The 17,526-nt window shown below is 46.6% G+C and overlaps 1 protein-coding gene across 1 annotated transcript in view; it reads left to right on the top strand.

The window, feature by feature from the left end:
• Window positions 1-17,526, top strand: part of CAMKMT (calmodulin-lysine N-methyltransferase) — a 1,482,081-nt gene that overhangs the window by 142,087 nt on the left and 1,322,468 nt on the right. The window contains exon 2 of the mRNA XM_085612777.1: window positions 2,562-2,737. Coding sequence (XP_085468903.1) covers window positions 2,562-2,737 — 176 coding nt within the window. The remainder of the gene's footprint in view (window positions 1-2,561; window positions 2,738-17,526) is intronic.

The raw sequence follows: 17,526 nt of genomic DNA, 5'->3' as shown, positions 1-17,526 counted from the left end.
GGTCCCATTCGCGCTGGGGCGGGGCACGCGACAGGGTTGCCCCTTGTCACCTCTCCTGTTTGCACTGGCCCTGGAGCCCCTGGCGGAGTGGCTGCGGTGGCACCCTTCCATCCGTGGTCTCCGCTGGACCCCCGAGCATGAGGACCGTGTGTCCCTCTATGCTGATGATATCCTCCTGTATCTCGCCTCCCCGCGTAAATCACTGATCGTCCTGGTTGATGTTTTGCGCTCATTCGGTCGCAACTCAGGCCTTGTCATCAACTGGGCGAAATCCTGTGTATATGTGCTTTCCGGGGAGGCTCCGGTCCTACCACGGGACTGTCCGATCCAGATTGCCTCCCAGGGGTTTCGGTACCTGGGTATATATATCACTCTTGACCCGGAGGCCCGCTATGAGCGGAATTTGCTGCCCCCCCTCCAGCGCTTGAAGGAGGACGTGGTGCGCTGGCGGCGTCTGCCGCTTTCGCCGCTCGGCCGAGCGGCCTTGTTTAAAATGATGTCCTTGCCGCGCTTCCTCTACGCCCTCCAGAATACTATGGACTTGGTTCCGGCACGCTACTTCCGTGAGGTGGAGGGCCTCCAGCGGCGCCTGTTCTGGGACGGGAGGCCGCGCATTGCTCTGGCTAAATTGACGCTCCCGTGGTACGATGGGGGAGTCGCCCTCCCGGACATTAAACGGTATTACTGGGCCACCCAACTGGCTGCAATTAACCATGGCCTTTACGGGCCCGCCTTGAACCCGGCGTTTGAGATGGACAAGATGCTCCTGCCCGGTGGCGACTACAATCGAGCGCTTTACTCTGCCGCGCCCGACCCCCGTCTGACGGGACCGACGCGTGTCATGGTGCGTGTCTGGCACGCGGCTAATGCAGCTATGGGGTGGAAGGACCGTTTGACCCGGGCGTCACCGCTATATGCGTCCGAGAGGTTGGGCTCCCTGTGGACATCGAAGGGCTTTGAGAAGTGGGACACGATCGGAATCAGCACTGTGGGAGATCTCTGGACGAGGGGGGGATTCAAGACTTTTGCGACGCTGCAGACGGAGTTTCAGCTGCAGGGCAGTGAGTACTTTCGGTACCTGCAAGTCCGCCATGCGCTGGGCTCCGTCTTCCCGGATGTCGCGTCCATTCCGGAGTCTTCCCCCCTGGAGGACAGAGTGCTGGATGGCCATGTCCCAGACAGCACGATCTCCCTCATATATAAAAAACTGATCAACGACAGATCGTGCCTGCTGACTAGTCTCCGCGAGGCCTGGGTTGCCGACGGGCTAGAGCTGGACGACGAGGATTGGATTTCCGCGGTGGCCTCTCCAAAAGAGGTGGCCATCCCGGCTCGCCTTCGTTTCGTCCAGCTTAAGATCCTTCACCGGGTTTACGTGACGGGGCCAAGGCTTCTACGTATGGGCTTTGCTGGTGACGGAATGTGTAAGCGTGGCTGTGGCGCGTTGGCAACTTTCATGCATATACTGTGGGAGTGCCCAAAGGTGGAGCGATTCTGGCGTGGTGTGCATGAGGTCCTGCGTGTGGTTACGCGTGTCGCGCTGTTGCCTGAAGCGAGGAGATGCTTGCTGAATGTGTGGGAACCAAATGACTATTCGGTCCCGCAGACGCGGTGGGTGACTCTGGGATACATGATAGCTAAGCGTGACATTGCTCAATTGTGGGGATCCCAGAGGCCCCCTGCGGTGTTGGCCTGGAAAGAACATATGGATTGGTGTATGTTTCGTGAAAAGGTGGTGTATGTGGCGAGGGGTAAGCCTGGGGCGTGGGTGAAAATCTGGGGCCCCTGGAACGCCTACCGCGGGGGTATTTGTGAGCCGCCACTGCTACCGGCTGCCTCGCCTGCTCCGTCTCCCTAGATGGCCCCCCTCCCTCGGCCTTGGGCACGCGGTCCCCCAGTCCCTGATCTATTCCCATTCCCCTCTCCAGAGTTCTGCTGCTGGTTGGGATCCCCCACTTATGGAGCACGTGCTGTCACTTTGGATCGCGGGTTGCCTTGCGGGTGTGGTTTTTTGTGTTGTTTTGTTTGATAAAAGGGAACCGTACTGTGGGCATGGAGCTATGCGGCCTGCAACATTGATTTCTCCTGTTTTGCTAATCTGCACTGCCAAGAGACTCTTACTGTATGTATGCAAAATGCTTTTGTCACTCTAGCGGCCGGCCGAGTGGTTGTAGGCCCATACCTGTAACTTTTTCAAACTGCAATAAACGGTTTCAAAAAAAAAAAAAAAAAAAAAAAAGAATTACAAAAAGGTTGAATTTTTACTCAAAAAATGGTTAGGTGTGCATTTTCATTTTTTTCCTTGAAGTTCTGTAAATGGGCTGCAGTGAGTTGTTATATTTTCAAACCTACTCAAGCAACGGCTGTTATTTAATGTGTATTGTATGTTAAATTGAACAATAATTTCTACTTTGTGAATTTCTCGAATGAGCTCCATACATAAGGGTTGACAAAGGGCTGGAACGGTGTGGCTTTTTTTTGTGGTCAGTGTTTAATCTCTACTGTAATTCAGTGTGGCAGGTGATGACTTATTAAACTGCATTTCATTTCTCATTTTAAAGGCTCTAAAGAAGCAACACCTGGACACCGAACATCTGCGACAAGTGTCTGTTAGAAGATTTCAGTCTTTTTGTTTATTTTCACGTACGAAAATGAAGAATGGCCCGACTGAAGATGACACCGGATCCTGGTTTAAGTACACCAGCAAATTTTATCCCGAGTACAGTCTCCCTATAAGGTAATTCCTTACACGTACTTCCTGGTCATTCTAGCAGGGCACGCTGCCTTAGTCATAAATCGAAAGTAGCATTCTAACAGCGCAGGTTGCGTAGGTCTTGAATCGTGAGTGTTAGTTACTCTACCAGTGCGCGTACTGCGTAGGATTTGAATCGATAGTGCCCTTGAATTGTATTACTCTAGCAACGCATAGTACATAGGTATTGAACCGTGAGTGTTATTTTTGCAGCGCATGCCTTGAGTCCAATGCTGTTTTTCAAGTTATGCAAACATCGTTCTCTGCAGGGTTGTGCGAAAGATTTCCGATTGAAATCGACCTACCTCCCTCCTCTTTACTGTATTATTAGGTTTACATTTTTTGAGACACATTTCATAAGATTTTGCAGGGCAAGGTACATGTATGAGTGCGATATTACAGGGAAAAGCAACAGTAAACAAAAGAAAAGGAAAACAAAGGTGCATAGTGTTTGGGTAACCTACCACCCCAACAAAACAACAATCCATTTCGTAGATCCAGATATATGCGATTTTAAATATTTGGTTAAAAATAGTGCTTAAAAGCACAAAGCGCCAACAGTGGTCATCTGGTTGTGCCGCACCTGGACTAAGTCACAAGTTCAGGCCCACCCCGATTGAGCGCTGGCTGACTATGGGGACCAAGTTAGACCCCCTGAACAAAGTACCTTAAATCCTGGTTGTGGAGCAGTGCGAGGTCCCGCATTGAGGGTGTGTCGGGCAGCGGTGAGTCGAGGCAGCGAGGTGAGGTCCTGCGTCAAGGATATGTCACGCAGCAATGATTTCAAGTAGCTGTGAGGCCTTACATCGGTGATGCGTCATATGACAGCGGTTCTAATGTGAGGCAATGTGTCAAGCTGCATCAGTTCTGCTTGGACCACAGCTTGGCTGGCTGATCAACTTCAGGCCCACTTCCAAGGGTCCACAACTGGATGGGATCACTTGAGGGGCAAGACTCACAGCAGAGTCCAGGTGCTGGGTTCAAGGTGGTTGGAGTATTTTCTTTCCCTTAGGCTCTGATCAGTAGGCCAGCCAACAAGCCCTCGGAGTCACTCTGGTGGTCCTTTGTTCAAGATGCAGTTCTAGTCCTCCTTATTCAGGTGGCAGGGTAGCAGAGTAGCAGTCCTTCTTGCAGCAGAACTGCACATCTGTCCTTGTGAGTCTTCCTGGTGTCCAGAGTTGTACTGTAGAGTTGGGTCTGAGGTTCCATTATTTATACCTGCTGCCTGCTTTGAAGTTGGAAAGCATCTACAAAAGCATCTATAGTCCTTAACCTACAGAAATGTCTGGAATTTCCTTTCTCCCTGCCCTAGGCCCAGCTTGTCTGGGGTCATGAAAGAGTAGAAAGAGTAATGTGAAACTCTTTGTGAGTGTGCTGAGGCAGAATCTATGTGATGTGCAAATATGGTAGTTGACATTCCGCCACCCATCAAGTCAGAGATGACCATCCTGCTAGCACCTATTCCCACTTTATCTCACTGTCTGGGAGTAATACACAAATACTACCTGCCAGCTACACCTCGTCATATGATCCAGGATACAGGCTGCGGGCACCAAACGATTGGGACAAGAAAATGCAACTTCCTAAAAGTGGCGTTTTCAGAATTGTAACTTAAAATCCAACTTTAACATTTGAAGAGGGTTTTATATTACAATTCATTATCTACCAAACTCGATATTCCTACTTGTTATTGATTGAAAGTTATTGCCTACTTAATGTAATCAGGTAGCCTAATGTTATCCTATGGGAGATGTAGACCTAGCAGTAGCGAAAAACGAATGTAAGAGTTTTTCACTATGAGGATACTTAAAACTTAAAAGTATATGACCAACTTCTAAAAAAAAAACACTGCCCCCCTTCCCCGGGCTCTGAGAGGCCTACCCCAGGCGTGACTTAAATGTATTAAAAGGGAAGGATTGGCTGCAGTGCATGAGACATGTTTAAAAGTCTACTTAAGTGGGTAGCACAATAAGTGCTGAAGACCTGCTAGTAGCAATTCATTTACTGGCTCTTGATACATGTAGTACCACTTTACTAGGGACGTACAAGTAAATGAGATGCATCAATTGAGTGAATGCCACTGTAACCATGTTTAAAGAAGAGAGAAGAAGCTTTTTAGCACTGGTTAGTAGTGGTAAAGTGCACATAGTCCTAAAAACCAGCAAAAACCGGTGCAGTAAACAGGAGGGTTAAGGCAAATCATTTGGAGCCAACCCTGCAGAGGAAGCCAAGTCAACAGTGCACATTTATGAGTTTACTTAAATTGTATTAAAAAAACATTTGGATTTACAACCAAAAATATATTATACTCGTTCTATGAAGTTAGTTTTAGATTCAGATCGCTCCACCAGTCAGAATCCACTTCTACCAGCACAACGAGTTGAAACTATTATGGCGAGTCAGGACCGTTGTGAGCTTTGGCCATGCGTTACTGCCAAAAGTAACCGTTTCTCATAATCATGTTCAATATCTCCAAAAGCAGATTGCATTCTGGAACTTGGAGTTGTTTAAAAAAAAAAAATGTTATGGTCTTGTAGTCCACACAAAATGTGTTACTGAAATTTACTGAAATGTAATGCCTTGAAATAGCTGAGTGGGTGTTATGAGACTGCTACAGGTGCAGAACGCCCAATGGATCATTATTACCCATTCCTCCATTATTATATTGTTTTAATGAGATTATAAAAATAATAGTTTCTATGCAATTACAGTGTTGGTGTTTGCTGCTCTTGTACATAGAAAAACATATGCATGTTCATTATTTCTGTTATTTCTGCAAACGGTTCATTAAACTCGAGGCATGAGTCCCAGTCACTGTAAGCTCCTTGTCAGAGTTGACATCCACAGATTATAACAGAGCTGGTAGCTCTACAATAGGCCCAGGGCCATGAAGCTGCCCTGCCGAGAACATCTCATAGTGCCTAATGATATTACCGGTCTTTACACTTTCATCCGATCTCACTTAGGCTTTCTCCGGTGGCTGCACGACTTCAGGTGTTGATCAGTGCCTGCCCCTGTGTCAGGTGTGCAAATCTTACTGGCCTGATCATGGGCTGGGGTGATGCCCGAGTGATTACCGATGGCTGAGGTTAATTCAAGCATTCCATCCATCACCTTTAGTATACTTTAGTGTGTCGCCCTAAGTGGTGTTATATTCCATTTAGGTACCCTATATAGGCACAGGTAACATTGCAACCTTTCACCTATATTCTTCTCTACATTACATACATAACGGTTCTTAGGGACTGACCTTTTACCTAGACACGACACTGCATTCAGAACGCTGGTTTTTCCCTAGTTCGAATCTCCTACATTATGCATGAGGCTTCGTGGAAGCACAGCAGGACTAACAGCAAGACTAACATCTCCTGTATAAGATCTCTGTATAAAGTTCAGGCCCGATGTCATCCTTTAGGCCGACACAGTAACACAGCAAGGTAGGACCCCCGGGGAGACCTATGGGTTTATATACATCACATCTTGCTTAGGAGAACAGAGGAGACATTGACTTCCCGGCTGACACACTGACCAGAGACGCTGAGGTTCCTGCTTGCAGACGCTCCAGCTCGCAGTGGTCTAACATCCCTCGCTGGGTGTCCAACTCGAGACCAGGACGGGGTCCCATATTCTCTCATTCTCAGGTAATGGGGTTGACTACATCCTAGAGCGATTCTTGGCATAACACCTACACAGATGCTAGGTACATTTAGGTACATCTAGTTAGGGAGGCATCGTAGGAGTACGCACTTTTCCTCATGTGTTTTATATACACATATGTATTCATGATTATTGCAGGATGGTAGAACTATACCATCCATATATTAGTGCTTCTAATCATATATCTATGCTACTGTCTAACGGTTGTTACAGATCATATGTTCTACACTAGAATAACAACTGTTCAATAAATTCTTATTGAAAACGCCCAGCCTGTTTATTCTGTGTATCTCTCTGAGACAAACTAAGTGAGCACGAGTGACTGAGCGAAAGGTAGTATATTGTTTCCACGATTCTGAGGAATCAGGGTTGTCATGTTCGAAGGTTGCCAAAAACTATTTTCTCCCCGATAAGAGGAGATTCTAGTGGCACTGTGAGCTAGCTGATACAGACTGGCTAACATACCTGGTGGGGGTGCACAGAATCAGTCTGCCACCAGTCCCACAGTTTGTTATCCAAACGCGCAGAGCCTATATACGTATATAGGAACTACACAACAGTGGGACGTGTATGCCCAGACGTGGGTTCTGGGTCCACTGTGCCACTGGTAACAAGCTAGTAACAAGAGCCCTTACAAGGATGAAACCGGTCCTAGGTGTTAGGATGTTAGGATAGACCAGGCGATTACTGTTAGTTTGTTAATTTACCCACCCTGGCAACCTGATGATCCATCAGCCTGTTTGATAATACAGTGTACTGTAAACTGCAATGAAGACTGTGGCCCAATATCAATGAGTCTGCCAGCCGGCAGACTATTGCTGCTGTTGGCAGGCAGATACGAGCGCTGAAAGAAGCAGTGCATAGATTAAGTGCCGCATGTGGGCTGAAACCTTTGGAGCGCTCATGATCCCTAATATCCCCAGTGTTAGGGAGCTCAGTATGCATAACTTAAGAATTTTGGTGCTTTTATGCAGACAGCAGAACTAAAATGTGTTAGTCTGACCGCTGATGTGTGGTACTTGGCAAGGCTCTCTGAAACAATGCTGCCTCGTAGAAGAGGGAGAAGTCACAACCTTGATGTAAACACATGGACTGGAACAAGGTGTGACCTTCTACGACACTGTGCACGGCATATGTAATTCTGAAAAGCACACAAACAAGGCTTAGAAATCTGGGACCTCCTCACCACCTACTTGCCCGATGTTGCCTTTCTCACGGAAATTTGGACCAACGGCAGCTCTGCACCCGACATCGCCACCACTATTCCCGACGGATACAAGATCAGCTCTGTGTGACATTGACAATGTCTGCATCGTTGTGACATCCACGTCACCTATATAGGCACCATCTCAGCGCACTGTCATCAATTCTTTTCTGTCGGCTACTATGTGTCACTTTATGACAGGCTTTTTTCAACGTTTTATTGACCCCTATTTTGGTGTGTAGGTTTTTCCTAACATGTCCTAGAAGACTTTTCGGTTCAAGTTGCGCGGCACCAGTCACTGCACCATGTCTGTGAGGGACCCACACTTCGTGTTTCTTTGGTGCCTAGAGCGCAACCACAACTTGAAGTCATGCTCCGACTGCTGGGCCATGTCTCCGAAAGCTTTGAGGGAGTGGTCCCTAAAGCTGCTTGCGGCCTGGGGCTCATCACTGCATCGTTCTCTGATCTCGTTCACGGTCCTGGTCAAGAAAAAGGTCCGAGTCCAAAGTCTTCGTCCTCCTACTCAGAGTTGTTAAGTAGGTCAGGTAAGAAGCACAAAAAACACAAGAAGTTGAAGCGTGTTTTGACTTCTCGCCATCCAGTCGGGCAACACGACGGAGGAGTCTTGGCGTTCTAGGCCATGTTCCTCTGAACCTGCGCCTGGGTCAGCTCTGCATTATCCCGTCTTCCCAGAAGCTCAAAGAATTTTATGACGCCATGTGCCTCATATTTAGACAGCCTGACCCTACCGGCGCACCTTCGGACCCTGGAGGCTCAGAGTGGGCTCCCCCGGGTTCTGCGCCGGCGGCTCCAGCCCCAGTACCGATGATTTACCCCCACCACCCCCCCCCACCCCCGGATCTGCCGATAGACCTGGACCTATGCCTGTTGTGCCATTGTGACCTTCGCCGGCCCGACATCGAGACTCCCGATGCCCCCAGTAGCGCCAGCCCCATTCTAATCCACGACGACCCAGAGCTGGATCGGTGTCAACAGAACCGTTAGGTTCTTGGTCAGTTTCTCAGCCTTATTCTGAAGGACTAGGAATAGAGGTAGATTGGGAGGGGTCGCTGGACCCTTTATGAGGCCAGCCTCATCAGGACATCAACTGGTACGAGGAATTGGGTGAGGCCAGCGGACTGAATACCTCTCCAGATTCTGTCCTACCTTCTCCCCCTACTGTGACTATGGAGGAAGAAGCATCATATGCTATGGTGGTGCAAATGGCAGCTGAGGTCCTGAACCTTCAGCTCCCCTCCATGGGAGTCAAGATGAATATCTTGACAGAGGTCCTGCAGCCAGGTGTCTCCTCCTCGGAACCCTTGCTGTCCTTCAACGAGGCCTTAACAGATGTCCTTCTGGGAACCTGGTTTAAGCCTAGCACTGGGGCTCTTGTGAGTAAAACAATCACCCGTCGCCATCGCCCTACATTGGGTGACCCAAATTTCCTCACCAATCACCCTACCCCGAGAGCTTGAAGGTTCAAGCCTCTACTTCCCACAGCGCATTCCCTTCTGCACCCTCGGAACGGGAGTCTAAGAGGCTGGACAGTTGGGGTAAGAATATTTTTTCTTCTGCCAACCTTGCATTGCAGTCGGTGAACACCACATGCCTATTTGGCCGTTACTTCCACTCCCTGTGGGAAACGGTTACGCAAGTGCTGCCACAGGTTCCTAACTCCCCTTTGGCCTTATCAGCGCCCCTTGGGGGTTCACCAAGGTGATGGCGGTGACTACAGTTCATCTGCACATATGAGGGGTGCCAGTCTTCCTCTTTCTCGATGATTAGCTGTTGAGGGTGGACTCACCCCAGGCTGTTGTTTATACTATGGCGAACCTCCTGCATTCCCTGGGGTTCACTATCAACGTGCCAAAGTCACACCTGACTCCCTCTCAGATGCTCCCTTACATCAGAGCTTTTCTGGACCAGTTTTGGACGTATCATCCCGAAAGCAAGTCCAGGATTTTTATACTATGATACCGATGTTTCAGCCTCTATCCTGGATTTCGGTAAGAATGACTCTGAGGCTGCTGGGCCTCATGGCCTCATGCATCCTGCTAGTGATGCATGCCAGAAACTATGCGGGCTCTGCAGTCGGCGTTGAAGTTGCAGTGGGCTCAGCATTAGGGGAATCTCTCTGACTTGGTCTAGATCTCTGAGGGAACTGCACAGTATCTGCATTAGTGGCTAACCAACAGCAATTGGGTCAGAGACAGACTCCTCTCCCTTTCCCAAGCAGACCACACAGTAGTGACAGATGCGTCACTCCTGGGATGGGACAGCCATCTGAGAGAGGTTGAAATCGGAGGGCTCTGATCCTCGGAGGAATCCAGACGCCACATCAACTTGCCAGAACTCTGAGTGATTGGCTTAGCATTGAAAGCCTTTCTTCCTTCAATCAAGGGAAAGCTGGTTCACGTGTTCCTGGACAACACCGCTGCCATGTGGTACTGCAACAAACAGGACGGGGTGGGGTCTTGGACCCTTTGTCAGGAGGCCCTGCGTCTCTGGACATAACTGGAACAGCAGGGCATATCCCTGGTGATTCAACACCTGGTAGGTTCTCTGAATGCCAGGGCAGACAAGCTCAGCCGTCAATGCCTAGCAGATCACGTATGACATCTCCATCCAGAGGTGGCACAACGTTTTTTTCAACAGTGGAGAGAGCCTTTGTTAGATCTGTTCACCTCTGCCGAGAATGATTAATGTCAGCAGTTCTGCGCACTGGAGTTTCCATGGTGGCTCTGCCTCGGAGACACTTTTTTGTCTCGTGGATCTCAGGCCTCCTATGCGCCTTTCTGCCCATACCAATCCTGTCCAGAGTGCTCAAGAAGATCAGGAGCGACTGGGCCCAAGTCATTCTTGTGACTCTGGACTGGGCATGGAGTGTCTAGTATCCAGAGCTCCTCCAATTGAGCATGCTGCTCCTTCGGAAGGATCTTCTGTCGCAGCATCAGGGGAGAGTCCTCCACCCGAACCTGCCAACTCTATGCCTTATTGCATGGAGATTGAGTGGCAGCAGTTGATAGCATTTGACCTTCCTCCCGATGTTAGCAATTCTTTTTTTCTCCAGATTTTATATAGCACGAACTTGACCCGAATCGGGTATCAGAGCACGTTACATAGCACCAGTTGCAATACATGAGGACACATTCATGTTTATTAGGTATGGGGAGATTAAGTGATTTGCCCAGAATCACAGAATGTTCAGCGTCATTGTCGAGGCTCAAACCCAGTTCCCCAGATTTGAGGTCGACCACCCTAGCCGTTAGGCCAACTCCTCTATTATGTTATTTTATTAGCTAGGCGACCCTCCACCAAGACCGAGTATTCCTGTCGGCAGAACAAATTTGTAAAATATTGTACAGAAAGGTCTATTGATACTCTTTCTGCTTCCCTTTCTCAAGTTTTTCTTTTAACCCTTGCCTAGCAAGGCTCTACACTGGGCACTCCTAACGGGTACCTTTCGGCAGTGTCTGCCTTCCTGAGGCTGCCAGACCTCATTATTTAAATCTCCCATTGTAAATAGATTCCTCAAAGACCTTGTACATATGTTCCTACCTTCCCCTTTCATTATGCATCAGTGGGACCTTAATTCGGTTCTCACCTTTCTAATGTGCACTCCATTCGAACCTCTGGCTGCTTACTATCAACGCAGCCTTTTTAGTGGCAATCACATCTGCCAGGAGGGTGAGCAAATTGCAGCCTTTCTCATCAAAGCCCCCTTACCGGACCATCTTCCCTAGTAAGTTGGTGCTTCACACTAGGGCCTCTTTCTTACCGAAAGTGATAACACCATTCCATGTAGGGTAATCTGTCACCTTGCCCACTTTCTACACCCATCCACACCCCTTTAAAGAAGCGGAGGGATTTCACTGTATGACTCAAAAAGAGCATTGTCGTTCTGCCTTGACCGCACTAAAGGTCTCGAGTGGGTTACCAACTGTTCGTGGGGTACCTTGGAACACACAAAGGTTGTACAGTGCAGAAGAGGACTGTCTCGCAATGGGTTGTCCTCTGCATCAAAATTTGCTACGCTCTGGCCAAAAAGCAGCCTCCTGAAGGCTTAAAGGCTCATTCCAACAGAGCTAAGGCTGCTACCATGGCGTTGCAAGGTGGAGTTCCAGTCCTGAACATTTGTCAGGCAGCAACGTGGGCATCCCTGCACACATTTACCAAGCACTACTGCCTGGACAGTGAAGTCTGCAGGGACTCCCTTTTTGGCCGCTCTGTCCTGCAGTACTTCCTGGTCAATACTTGTCCACAGTCCCTCCTCTGGGGATGGTATTGCTTGGGTATCTATTCAAAGGTAGGGAATCTGCAGCTAGATGTCTCTATCAGGTGGACAAGTTACTTACCTACAGTAACACCTTATCTGGTAAAGACATGATCTAGCCGCAGATTCCTTACCGACCAACCATCCTTCCTGCACTGCAAACAGGTTTCTAGTGTCAGGGCTGATCCCTTTCAGGGCCCTAATTGTTCAAAACACACAAATGTCCATGTACTTAATGGCTCTGCGCTTCTGGCATGGAAAGTCGTGAAAAGTTACTGATGACCGCGCGCTGAGGTGGTGCCTGTATAGATGACATGGACATCACAATGCCGCAGGCGACATCACAAGGAGCCGAACAGCGCCACCTACCGGCGTGTAGGGGTATTGCTCGAAGCAAAATCTTCCAGATCCAGTCTGATGCCTGAGAAATTCAAAGGTAAGGAATCGGTGGCTAGATCATGTCTGTACCAGATAAGGCATTACTAAAGGTAAGTAACTTGTCTTTTGGTTTGCTAACTTTGGCGCTGTTTGACGAATCTTCACAAAACTTTTTTTTTAAAAGTCGCATCCATCTCCGCTCCTTCCTGGAAAGTTTTTGGTTGATCCGTCAAGTGAGGGATGAGAATAAGATTCATGGAACCCCCAAAAATATAAAGATGGGGGTTTGGGCATAGGGCCCAGTCTCGGGTCAGACCCTGCCACTAACCTATCACTGTGCTTTGTGGAAGGCCATACGTTGCGGGAGGGAGGGCGCCCACGAGGAGGGTTGAATGCAGGCATGCGTGACAACGGATTGGTCCTAACCCCATGCCGCACATGGCAATGGACATCTTACTTTACATTTTTTTAAACATAGAAATTTACTGTAAAACACAACGGTTAAAATGACGTTATAGTTAGGAATTGTTATAACATCTTACTTTATCATTTTAAAAAACCTTAGAAATTCACTGGAAAAAAACTTATGTTATTGTGACATTATAGTTGGGTGAAAATGTCAGTCAAAACATACTGTTTTAAATTAACAAAACCACTCAAATTCACCAGTTATAGTTATCTCAAGTAACTGTTACCAGTGCCCTAAATTAACTAACTTGTGCCTTCGCCATGCACTGATTCTGTTCTAGCATATTACATCACTCATGAGATGCTCAATGACTGCATTGATAACATCCCTAATGACATCTAAAATTATATCATTGATAGCAACGCTGTGCAAAGCAGCGGCACAAGTTAATTAATTAGCCATTCGATTTGTGCCATTATCTGCCAATTTAAGAGACTATTTTAATGAGAATATCTCAAATGAAGCAATGTGGCATAGGATATGGAATACACCAAAATCTGTAAATAAAGGTATATTAATAACCCACCTAGTTAATTGTAAGGTTGGGAAAGCAAAAACTTGATGAATCATATCTATAGTTGTGAAACCTTAAAATTTGAATCTCTCGTTTTCAAATTTAGCTGTGCTTCATCCATGCTCACCTTTGACCTATTTTCAGCCTAACTCTATCCTTGACACCACACTTGCATAAACATTAGGTCACGAATCTAAGTTGAGACATTGTAGGCTGCATAAACATGCAAAATCAGCACAAAAGAACTGCTGATGTCTACACTGTGGGTTTTGATTGTATTTTAAACAATGATAAAGCCTTAGACAAAGTTTGTTCAGATAAGCCTATCTTGTTCTGCAGCTTCAAGACGTGACAGTTACACAAGGCACCAAGGTTGTTGATTCCTACCGATGGTCTCATTTGTGTGTTCATCCCAAAGCTCTATTTACCTCTGGGCGTTCCTAGTCTGTGATTTTCCCTATATAAACCCATGTAACCATTGTTCAGTGTGTTTTATCCTTGGGTATCTTGATGGTACTTGTCGGATGGAAACCCATTCATGAATGATTGAGTAAACTATCCATGGTTTGACTTTGCTCCCCTGTCGATTCCTCCTTACTTAATAAGAACCCGTGGCAAAGTGGTGATCACTGCACAAGCAGGTTATTAATTAATCTGCTCCACAAATTGGCGCCCAACCTGGGGCTCGATCAAGGGCTTGCAGTCGGACCGGGGGAGGAGATCAGGTAGGTAAAACGAACTTCGCTGAGGGGCACACAACCTGATGAGATTAGTGTTGCTCGTGGTCCAAGGTGATTTTTCAGCTCTCCAACTCTGATATCCTGGCGGCTGCTAGCCTTGACTGGGGCCTTCGGTCGGTGATTTTCTTTGGATCAGGGAGGATCGACAGGTGGGAGGCGAATACTACGTATGAGGTAAATCTGTATTGAACCGGTTCATTTATTCATTTGGTTTGGATCTGTTTGATCTTAGCTTGACTTGGTATTCGTCTTGACTTGGTATTTGATTGGTAATCTGTTTGGAATTTGGTATTCCATTCGGACTCTGTTTTAAATTTGGAAACTTAGGTTCTGTTTAGTATTTTGAGATCTAAGTTTTGTTTTGAGACTTGCTATTTGTTTTGACTAACATTTTTTCTTACAGGTAATGTGAGAATATTTTTTATTTCTCTGTTTATAATTTTTTTTAATCTTTATATAACATGCCTGTGTTTAGTACCCTTTGGAAGTTTTGTTGTTGCTGCTGCGATATGCAGAGCATTTTGGAAGCAAGTCAGCCGGCGCCACCAGAAGGTACGCCAAATTTTGAGCTGTACATCAAATATGGTATTTGTCCCATAATGTATAATACATTGTGAAACAAATATACGATCCCCAGCTGAGATGGCCATTAGAGGGAACTATGGACCCTCACAAACTCGAGTATTTAGAGAATCAATTGTTTTTAAAGAAAGTTAGGCCAGCTATGTTTGACAGTTTGCGTATATGGAGGAAAGAAGTGAAGGAGCGGCAGCTCAAAGCAGAGAAGGTACAAAGGAAACAGGAAAGGAAGACAGAGTATCAGAAGTATAAGGAATTGAAGGATAAGGAAGTTCAGGAGAAAAAGGAATGTTTAGATAGAGAGCATAGATTATTAATATCTAAAGAATATATAGTTAGACCAACAGTGGCAGTAGAGGTCCACCAAGAAGATGTGGATTCAGATATTGATGGATTGTTGATAGGACAATCCCCGCCCCCATATGTACCCTTAACACCTCTTCCCCCTGGACCCCTAAATATCGGCCCCCCTTGTACCACCCCGGCTCCCCCTCTTTTGCCCGCGGTTGTCCAGCTCCCTATTTTCCAACCAGTACCGGTACATTCTTTACCCCCTCCAACCCAGGCTACTGCACTCCCACCCAAAGCCTCTATGCCTCCACCTCAGGCCACTGCATTTGAAATGACTAATGATTCTGTGGTTCCTGCATCTGTCCTGGCCCCTTGAGTTCTTCGCTCTACTGTACCTCAGTTTCGTCGGGATGCGATAAGGTTGATGGTATTAAATTGGTTAAGTGATCTAGAAATGGAAGTAGAAGAAATGATAGATCAGATTCAGGATTTTTCTGAAGGCGAGCTACTTTGTCTTATAAGTAAACTTTCTCATCAACTTATGGTTCAATGGGAGATGACTACAGGGCGAAATGGCCCAGATGATGTTAGAGCAATTAATAGACCATGTCAGATAGGGGCCTTCCCTGTTAAAAGAATTAACACTGCCATAGCAACGATAATTGGATACCGTAATGAGCACTCTTACTCTCCCCGAATAAGACCTATGAGGGAAGCTGCACCACAGTTCATTCCTGGAAGAGGGAATGCAGACGATAATGACCCAAACAGTGCTAATGCTAGAGCCCATTTTTTTGTACAATTGGATATATGCGCACTGGAAAAGGACGGATGTACTCACTTTAAAAGCCTCTTTACCTGACATACGGAAAAATCCTAGGGGATTTTATGAAGATGTACAGGCAGCCATTGATTCTTGTATCATGTCCTTAGCAGATATTGATATGTTTTTTGGTCTGATCCTACCACCTGATATATGGCGACTTACCTGGAAACAGGATCATGCTGTTGATTTGGGAGGAGATTGGACTGCCATCTAAGCAGCTGACAGGGGTAGGAAACCAGGTCAGAAACCTAGTCCGCTTATACTGGATCTGCCTGGTAACATACTTACATAAAAACGATGGTCCCAGCCAGAAAAATAGATTGGGCACTCCTTACTGCTTGTAAACAAAAACAGGGAGAGGCTGTCCCTGATTTCTTTACTCGCTTTGAGGAAGTGTTCCATGATTTTAGTGGACAAGATACATCTACACCTACAGGTGCACATTTATTTGTAGATAGATTTGTGGGAAATGTGCTTCCTGAGATATCAGTTCATTTAAAGAACTCTGAAAGCACATGGGCTTCAGTGACTCCAAAAGCTATATTAGATATGGCTCAGTATTATCAGAATCAGGTTACCACTGAGCAAGAACAAAAAGAAGGAAAATTAAAAGAATTGAAAACTAAGATGATGATGGTTCAGGCTTATGGACCCCAAGGTCGAGGCCGTGGCCAAAATTATGGTCAGAATTATAGACAAATGCCTCCAGTAGGGCCACCGCGTAGACAAACTCCACTGGGACTGGATCAATGTGCTTATTGCAAAGAGAAAGGACATTGGCGTTCTGAATGCCCTGTTTTAGCTGCTGGTGGGAGAGGAAGGGAACAAGTGACTAGTAATCGAGGGACTTCAGCTCCCCGACAACAGTCACAGCAGGTTCAAGCTCCAGAGAGGAATAGGTCAGGACATTATTTTGATCAGCGAAATAATCAATATTCTATGGAGGATTACGAATCAGAGGAAACTGTGGGAACACATTTTGCCTTGGACAACGTTGGACAAGGAGGACCCGTTGAGATACCTGTAGATCAGTCAGGGCCCTATATAACAGCCACCATACTTGGGCAGGATCAGAATTTTTTTGTGGATACAGGGGCAACACGTAGTGTGATATCTCAGAAACTGGTCCCTGGGACACCCTTGTCTGGCCAAGTGATCACATTGATAGGGTTTGATGAAACACCAACTCCTAGCCCTGTGTCCCAAAAACTACCTTTGCAGGTTGAGAATGTTATCACTACAGCACCCTTCTTATTTCCCCCACATGCTCTAGATAATCTGATGGGACTTGATCTTTTGAAATATTTCCATGCTACTATACATTGTTCCCCATCTGGAGTACGTGTCAGTTTTGGGGAAAAGGCATTACCTAAACAATATAATTTTTCTTTATGTCCGGACCTTGATTCTGTCCCTTCATGTGTTTGGGCTACTACTGGCACATATGTGGGAAGAATGGATATTTCCCCAGTACATATACAGGTTCGGGAGGATGCTTCCTTACCAAGGGTCCCACAATATAAAATATCAAAAGAAGGTGAAGATGCATTGATGTCTATCATTGATGACATGATATGTACAGGAGTTGTTGAGGAAGTTTCCTCTGATGTATGCAATAGTACCATTCTCCCCATTCTAAAACGGGGAGATGGAACAGGGGATAAGATTTACAGATTTGTGATTGACTTGAGAGAAGTGAATACAATAGTTATCCCTCAATATCCTGTTGTCTCAGATATTACGACTTTGTTGACATTAATTCCATCTGCAGCTACTGTATTCTCTGTCATTGACCTTAAGAATACCTTCTTCTCTATTCCTATACATCAAGAGAGCCGAT

The sequence above is a fragment of the Triturus cristatus genome, chromosome 6 (genome assembly GCF_964204655.1).
Source record: "Triturus cristatus chromosome 6, aTriCri1.1, whole genome shotgun sequence".
Taxonomy (NCBI): domain Eukaryota; kingdom Metazoa; phylum Chordata; class Amphibia; order Caudata; family Salamandridae; genus Triturus; species Triturus cristatus.
The sequence above is the reverse complement of the archived record's forward strand: the minus strand, read 5'-3'. Positions and strand labels throughout refer to the sequence as shown.